This window comes from Eubalaena glacialis, chromosome 3 (genome assembly GCF_028564815.1).
Source record: "Eubalaena glacialis isolate mEubGla1 chromosome 3, mEubGla1.1.hap2.+ XY, whole genome shotgun sequence".
In the NCBI taxonomy this organism is placed as follows: Eukaryota; Metazoa; Chordata; class Mammalia; order Artiodactyla; family Balaenidae; genus Eubalaena; species Eubalaena glacialis.
Genome location: NC_083718.1, coordinates 76,597,090 through 76,605,855, shown reverse-complemented (window position 1 = coordinate 76,605,855; position 8,766 = coordinate 76,597,090). Strand labels below are relative to the sequence as shown.

The 8,766-nt window shown below is 46.7% G+C and overlaps 1 protein-coding gene across 1 annotated transcript; it reads right to left on the bottom strand.

The window, feature by feature from the left end:
* ITLN2 (intelectin 2) lies at nucleotides 1–7,545 on the bottom strand. Its single transcript, XM_061185828.1, is given in 10 exon segments — nucleotides 1–153; nucleotides 3,334–3,381; nucleotides 3,383–3,438; nucleotides 4,294–4,414; nucleotides 4,818–4,976; nucleotides 5,308–5,418; nucleotides 5,420–5,550; nucleotides 6,514–6,624; nucleotides 7,246–7,309; nucleotides 7,534–7,545. Coding segments are annotated over 10 exon segments (966 nt in total).
* Between the last annotated feature and the right edge of the window lie 1,221 nt (nucleotides 7,546–8,766).

The following is an 8,766-nucleotide window of genomic DNA, read 5'->3' as shown; positions in this document are numbered from 1 at the left end:
TCATCGGTAGAACAACAGCACAGCTGCCTCAGTTGTTTCCCGGCTGCAGCTGTAACCACTGTGAGCTCCATATCCATTCCAGTCAAAGGAGGAGAAGTCCCCACACTGCATGGGATTGGCCTCTGGGAAGAATCCTTCTCTGCCGATGCAGTGCTGGGGGGCAGGGGGAAGAGACACAATGAGGGATTGGCTAGGACACCAGTGAGCTCTTAATGGTAGAATCCCCTGGAATCTTTGGTCTTCATCCTACTTGGCCTTGACCACCACCCCACACAAAACCCTCCCTCCAGTGGACTCTGAAATCATGCTCTTTCCTGAATTCCTTTCTACCTTCCTTCATATTTATTCTCAGGCCCCTCAGCTCACCTCTCTTCCTCAATCGATTCCCCAAATGCTATTCCTCACGGCTCTGTCCACACCTCACTCCCCCGATGATGGCTCATCTCCTCCCATGACTTTAGCTAGTACCAGCATAATCATATATTGTCAAGATGCTCCTAAATGTCGGAGGTCAGCCAGATATTTTCTGTGCTTGAAACTCCATATCCAGCCACCACTTGGATGTCTCCACCTAAGTATCTCTAGATCTAAAACTCTGCTTGAGCAAAACCAAACTAATTCTCTCTTGCTGCCCTTAAATCTATTCCTCATCTTGTCACCCATCTTAATTGATAGCACCCAGTCACCCAAAACAAAAACCTGAAGTATGTTCAGTCTCCTTCACTTGCCATCCCCCATGTTCATTTGGTCATCAAGAACGGTTGATTCCACCGTCTATGTATCTGTCCTTGCTCATTCAACTTTATCAAGAACACCCTGGCTCAGGTCCTTATTATTTCACGTCTGCACCTTTACATCTGCCTCATGGCTTCCCTGCCCTTAATTTCCCTGCTCTTGAATCCATATCCTCCACACTGCTATGTCAAACTTGAGTTTGACACATGTCTGGATTGTCTTCCAAATCACAAACTAGGGGCCCTTCCACGAGGGCACAGATGCCTCATTTTGACTGACAAATGGACAAACTGATAATTCATGGGGGAAGTGAAGATGTTCTTGACTTCAGGGTCACATTTCTCAGACTGACAGGAAGGAAAGGAAGGGAAAGGCCCTACGTGAATGCCCTTATTCTTATAGCTCTGACTCCATCTTCCTCCTGCCCTTCCAGCCACAAAATTTCCCTCAAAGGCAGTCTCCAGTCACCACACCTATGGTGCTCTCTTCTACAAGACTGGAAAAACAACAAAAACATAAAGCTTCTACAAGTTAATAAGAATAGTGGAGAATACCTTCATGACCTCAGCATATGGAAATACTTTTTAAACACAACATAAAAGTACTAATCATACATGAGAATACAGATAAATTGCACTTCAATACAGGAAATTATGTCCAGTGGTCAAAAGGTACAAACTTTCAGTTATAAAATTAGTCCTGTGGATGTAAAGTACAGACTGGTGACTATAGTTAATAATACTGTATTGTACATTGAAAAGTTACTAAGAGAGTAGATATTAAAAGTTCTCATCACAAGAAAAAAGAATTTGTAACTATGTGTGGTGGTGGGTGCTGACTAGACTTATTATGGTGATCATTTCACAATATATAAAAATAGAGAATCATTATGTTATACACCTGAAACTTATATAATGTTATATGTTGATTATATCTCAATTAAAAAATAATAGTAACAAAGACAACCCTCAGAATGGGAGAAAATATTTGCAAATGAAGCAACTGACAAAGGATTAATCTCCAAGATTTACAAGCAGCTCATGCAGCTCAATAACAAAAAAACAAACAACCCAATCCAAAAATGGGCAGAAGACCTAAATAGACATTTCTCCAAAGAAGATATACAGATTGCCAACAGACACATGAAAGAATGCTCAACATCATTAATCATTAGAGAAATGCAAATCAAAACTACAATGAGGTATCATCTCACACTGGTCAGAATGGCCATCATCAAAAAATCTAGAAACAATAAATGCTGGAGAGGGTGTGGAGAAAAGGGAACACTCTTGCACTGTTGGTGGAAATGTAAATTGATACAGCCACTATGGAGAACAGTATGGAGGTTCCTTAAAAAACTAAAAATAGAACTACCATACAACCCAGCAATCCCACTACTGGGCATACACCCTGAGAAAACCATAATTCAGAAAGAGTCATGTACCAAAATATTCATTGCAGCTCTGTTTACAATAGCCAGGACATGGAAGCAACCTAGGTGTCCATCATCGGATGAATGGATAAAGAAGATGTGGCACATATATACAATGGAATATTACTCAGCCATAAAAAGAAATGAAATGGAGGTGTTTGTAATGAGGTGGATGGAGTTCGAGTCTGTCATACAGAGTGAAGTAAGTCAGAAAGAGAAAAAGAAATACAGTATACTAACACATATATATGGAATCTAAGGAAAAAAAGAAAAGGTCATGAAGAACCTAGTGGCAAGATGGGAATAAAGACACAGACCTACTAGAGAATGGACTTGAGGATATGGGGAGGGGGAGGGGTGAGATGTGACAGGGTGAGAGAGTGGCATAGACATATATACACTACCAAATGTAAAATAGATAGCTAGTGGGAAGCAGCCGCATAGCACAGGGAGATCAGCTCGGTGCTTTGTGACCACCTAGAGGGGTGGGATAGGGAGGGTGGGAGGGAGGGAGATGCAAGAGGGAAGAGATATGGGAACATATGTATATGTATAACTGATTCACTTTGTTATAAAGCAGAAGCTAACACACCATTGTAAAGCAATTATACTTCAACAAAGGATGTTAAAAATAATAATAATAATAATAATAATAATAGTAACAATTTAAAAATTATGTCCACAAAATACCAGCAAAAAAAGTAAAAATGCAAGCCATGGAGAAACACATTAACATACTCCATAGGGTGGGTGTGCACACACACACATACACACACACAAACACGCCAGGCCGTATATCTTCTCAAAATCACATGCTCGGGACTTCCCTGGTGGCGCAGTGGTTAAGAATCCGCCTGCCAATGCAGGGGACACGGGTTCGAGCCCTGGCCCGGGAAGATCCCACATACCGCGAAGCAACTAAGTCCGTGCGCCACAACTACTGAGCGTGCGCTCTAGAGCCAGCGAGCCACAACTGCTGAGCCCGCGTGCCACAACTACTGAAGCCCGTGCGCTTAGAGCCTGTGTTCCAAAACAAAGAGAAGCCACCGCAATGAGAAGCCCACACACCGCCACAAAGAGTAGCCCCCACTCGCCGCAACTAGAGAAAGCCCCTGCGTGCAGCAACGAAGACCCAACGCAGGCAATAAATAAATAAATAAACTCACATGCTCAGTGTTGCAGCCAGTGACTCTCATCCCAGCACACAGAGCATTGGGCTGCTCTCTCATTATTAAACACCCTAAACTGGACAAATCCTGCAACAAATTCCCCTGAAAAAGAAGAGGCAGAGAAGGGCCAAGTATTCAAAGGAAGAACTGGAAACAGCTTCCCTTTCACCAGCACAGGGATTCCCTACACCAACAGGTCAGGTTACAGCCCAACACTCCAAGCTGTGGGGAGAGAGCCCTGCACCTCTGTGGACAATGGCTGCTACATCCTGACCCTGAACTTGGCTAGAAGAGAACCTCCCTCCATCTGGGGAAAGAGGACCAAGGCATGGGCTCACAAGAGGTCACTTGTCTGCCTAAGGCTCATAGGAGAAATTAGACTCCACTGAAAGATCAGCAAGAAGACCTCCAGAGGTCCAGCAGGAATAAGCAATGATCAGATGTGGCCATCTGTTTATGTTGGCACACTTCTCATCCAATTACCATGACTTTATTTGCCCTACCTACCATTACCTGCTCTCACTGAAATAGTAAATGTAAAAAGTAATGGCTCTTGTTTTCCCACCAAAGACTTAAATTCTGTGGCTTTATTATGCTGAAAAAATATCTTCTTTAAAATAATAGCTATCCATCATAACAAAAATAAATTTTTCTCGCCACTTTGCAAGTTGTTCTCACCTGTGAACATTAGCCTAGTTTTTACTATTTTAAGAGCCATACAGGGTATTGGTTAAGAAGCCTGGGTTTATATCTTATAAATTGGAGAGGGTAGTAATTCTAACTCCATAGTTTTCTCATGATGATTAAATGACACAAAACCACGTCAAGTTCCTAGAAAAGAGTTTGGCACATTGTACGTGTTCAACAAATGCTAGCAATTGTTAATTGTTGTTATTTACACTTTCCCCAAGAGTGCAGGGAAGGATTGATGACTGGGCTTTGGAAGCAGATACTCACGCTGACCAACTGGTGAGTAATAAGATGCAGTTTTCTCAGCATCAGCAAAGTCATAGACCCCAGGAATAGCTGGGCCGTTGTCAGTCTGACAGCTCCCTGATCCGTACTTCACTGGGTATTTCTGCAGGGACCCAAGATACAGGTTGTGTGAGGACAGTAGAGAAGCTGCCACATTGGGAATTTGGGGATTTAGAGCCTTCAGGTGTCAATATGCAGAAATCAGTCTAAATAATAGTGCCTCCTTCCCCCTCCCCCCATCCCACAACGAGGTTCCTAACTAGCTTCAAGCCCCTTGTCCTTCTCCCTCTCTACCCACTCTCTCCTCTTCCATAGGCCTCATCCCGTGCTCAGCTCAGATTCCTGAGAGAGGTAGCACATGAGTTCACCTGACCCACAGGTGGAAGAAACAGCCAAGCGCAAGCACCTGCTAGTGATACGGAACCCAGAGCAGACTTACTCCTCACCCCAAACACTTGGCTCTCTGTTCACCAAAAGGAGTGTGAACAGCCAGCAGCCCCATATACCTGGTAGAGTCCAAACAGATTGTGTCCCAGATTCGGGAAGAAGCTAGTGTTGGTGCGGTACCTCCGCAGGGAGCTGTTCCTCCAGTGCTGCAGCGGGGACTTGTTGGGCACATGCCACGTGCCCAGGTCCTGGGCCTGGATGTCCTAGTAACCAGGGTTCTGCAGAGCAGCACGCACGCTGAGCCTGAGCAGCCCAGGAGGTCCCACTAACCAAAGACCCACACATGCAGCTCTCAGTTGAGCTGAGAGCTCTGGGCTCCAGGGGAGCAGGTGGCAGCAGCGCTCAGACACCTGCCACCTCCAGCAGACGATAAGGCCCCACCGCCCAAAAAGATCCGGTGGGAGAAAGTCGTGATTCAAGACATGGACTTTTTCCCTTCTTCTTCTCCAGCCCTACCTCCTCATCCCCATCTCCCACCCTCCCTTCCACATGCTCTGCTCCAGCCACACTCAGCTCCTCACCCTTTCCCAGCTGGGTGGTCAGTGCCACCTACCTTGTATCACCGGTGGCCGCCTCTGCAGACCCAAACGTGTTGGCCCAGTTGCCGTCCCCCTCTCGGCAGTCTGCCCTGCTGCCCTGCTGACTCGACCAGCGATCACCTAACCGTGCATTTCCCAGGCATGTGGTTCTCATGTACACAGGCCACTAGGGTCCAGCCTCCATCCCCAGAGGTCATGTCACAGAAGATCTGGTAGATGACGCCATTCTCAGTGTGAAGGAAATACAGGCCATCTGCGGAGGGAACCAGCCTAGAGAGCCCGTGTCTGCGAGCACAGGGTCCATCTCAGGCACCAAAACCAGAAACACCCTGGAAAGTCAGAAATGTATCCTAGAGACTCCCACACATATCCACTTGTTAGAGTACAATTCTCTATGGGTCATCTATGAACAGGGACACTGACAGCCTTTGTTCCATGCTACATATTCAAAGACTTTGTAGCACTAACATCCTTAGAAGACAGAGATATTAACTCTCAATGGATTGTGCTTCCTTCTGGCCTGGAGAGGCCAGAAATCAGCACCCAACCACATCTCAAGTCTACATCAGGATGTAGCCTCTGGAACTAAGAGTAAAGGGCAGGCATGGTCTCAGCCCTTTATATAAGATTCAGATTCTCTAAGCGCAGAGTTCCTCCTCATACTCAGCCCCAAAGAGAATAAACTAGCTTATCTGAAAAGGTTTGTAGTTGCTTGACAAACCCAATTTACGAGCTGCTTGGCAAACAAACTAAATCTGCAAATGTTTCCTGGCCCTCTTCACATCACCCTGTGGGGATGGGACTCAGGGAACCAGCACAAGAAAATGCTGATACTCTTGCTACTGCTATGAATGTGAATAATAAATTTCTTTGTCTCACTGTCAGGAGTTTCATATTTTCTGCCAGCATCTATGAAACTGTGGCAGGCTCACTCTTTAGCTTACAAGAAGGGGAAAATCTTAGAATCATCACCGCTCTGGCCACCACCTTAGGAGTCACCAGGAACACTGCATTCTCTCTGTGTTCAGAAGATCATGTCTGCTGTGCCTGGGTGGGACCGAAAAGCCTCAAAATTCTCACTGGAAATCTCCTTGGCTGTAGCTGGAGTCAGAGCAGACAGGAGTGATGGGTACACTCCTCTTGCTGTCCATGACTGGGGTCCCTTTAGCTTAAAAGTGACTAAAATGAGAGGATGCTGGGTTGGTTTATAACTCACCACTTGCTTCACCACAACTTTCTTTGATTTCCTTGATGCTTCTAGGCAGGAAAGACAGGAAAGAAGCAGAGGTTTTGCTCTCCCGAAATGTCTCAGGAGAATGGGTCGCTGCTAGAGGATGCGAAGATAATTCTCATTAATAGTCTGGTACTGCTGACAGCAGCCTTCCTGGCCATCAGATCCCAGCCCCTGCCCACTTCGCCAGTTCATCACTGCGCTATGAGGCCCCAGAGGTCAGGATCTTCTCTGCTAAGACTAGCTGACCCACAATCTAGTACAGGCTTAACACTTGCATTCTTCTGCTCAATTAATTAAAAATGAAAACTATCATTACACCTACTGTGAGGATGGAATTGCGAGAATGGGGACTAAAGAAGGATATTCCCTGGACACAGCTCTGACCACCCAGCTCCCTCTGGGAATCCCCGGGCCAAGGCCATAGCAGTAGGAGTAGTTAGAAGGGAGCACAGTCTTTATCATGGCTCCCTGAGCCTCCTAAGCCACAGAGAGGCACAGAGTGCGGCCCCAAGACATGCCTTAGCTTCAGACCAGACCCCAGAGAGGCCAGCAATCAGCACCCAGGCCACATCTCAAGTCGGCTGCAAAGTGTGGCTTCTCTGCATCTTCATAACTCCGCTCTGGCCCAGGACTTCAGCATCCAGCCCAGCTCTACTCCTGCTCCACTGCACACCTCAGGTGAGCTGAAGAATCTGCGGCTCCTGAGTGACTTACCTGCACTCGGCCCTCTGGTGGCCAAAGAGAGGAACAGCAGGAGGCAGAACCTGGCCCCTGGCCCCTAAGCGGAAAGGAGATGCACAAGGTCATTGGCTTGTCCGTCTTTTCCTTCCATCCTTGCTCTTTGAACTTTCTGAGTAAGGAAACCTCAAATGGAAAGTGATGGGCTTAAGAGCATTCTGGAACCTCCTGGAATAGCCCCCACCTCTATCCAATGCTACAAATCCTTAAGGGGCCACAGGCTCCTTTCTCTGAAACTCCCCATCTCTGAGACCAAGACCAGACCTGAGCTGGCATCATGGCTCCCCACACACTCGGATCTTGTCTCAGACTCAGAAACACCTTCCTCACAGCACGGAGAGCTCCCTCCTTCCTTCCTCACAGATGCCAGGAGCTGAGAGTTCCCAGCCAAGTGGAGACTCAGAGCTACCACCTCTGCAGAGAGTCCTGAGGTGGGTGAAGTGCTGAGCCTTTATGGGGAGAGCAAACCACGAGGGCCCCGCCGAGCCCTGCTCACTTCAGGCTGCAGGTCCCTCCCTCGGGAGTCCTTCCCTTGAAGGTCCCCAGGCCTTGAACCCTGGCAATGAGAAGGAATGTGTGACTGGCTGGAGGGGCAGGGAGCAGTACTCTTGGTCACACTGGTGACACTCACCATCTGAGGAGGGGGAACCCTGCTGGGTCAGAGCACATACAGTGTTACATTCTGTAACAGACTTTCAGGATGGATGGGACCTTACAATTCTTCCCTGCAACCTGCCCTGCTCCCACCTCAGTCAGATGCTCCAGTGCCTCACACATCCCTGTCAAGACGGCATCCTTCAAGTCTCTCCTGAAACTTCTCCGTGAAGCCTTCCCTGACACTCCCACCCACAGGCAAAGCTGTTGGATTTCTCCCCTGCCTTCGTACTGGACTTTGTCCAAACCCAGAGTGTGACGTGTTTCACACTGTCATGTCATCTTTTATTTACTTTTTGGTTAGAAATAATTGAAAATTTACAGAACATTGCAAAAATAAAAATAACACAAAAACACACATATAGCTTTTACCTAGATTCACCTATTGTTAGTATTTTACCCCATTTGCTTTATCATGTATGCCCTCTCTCTTTATGCATACACAAACACACATTTTTCTGAACAAGTTGAGGTAAGTTACATACATGAAGGCCCTTTCCCTTAGATAAGTGTGTATTTGCCTAATAGGGACATCCTCATATATAACCACATGCAATTATCAACTTCATATCATTAACTGTTTTTAATGTAACTTGTACTGTCCTAGGGTCCACCAGCCCAGGAGTTCTACTGAGCTGGAATTCACGGTACTGAATTTCTCTGGCTTTCATTCCTTCCCATTATTAGGAGAGTTCCTGCCCACACTGGAGCCCATAATCCCCAGGGGATGTTCTACTCATGCTTACAAACAAGATTTCTCCATTCCACACACACCCCCACCCCAACTCCTTTCAGCACTGTCCACTGGCCGCGCTCTGGCTGACCACTGAACTTACGACTCCT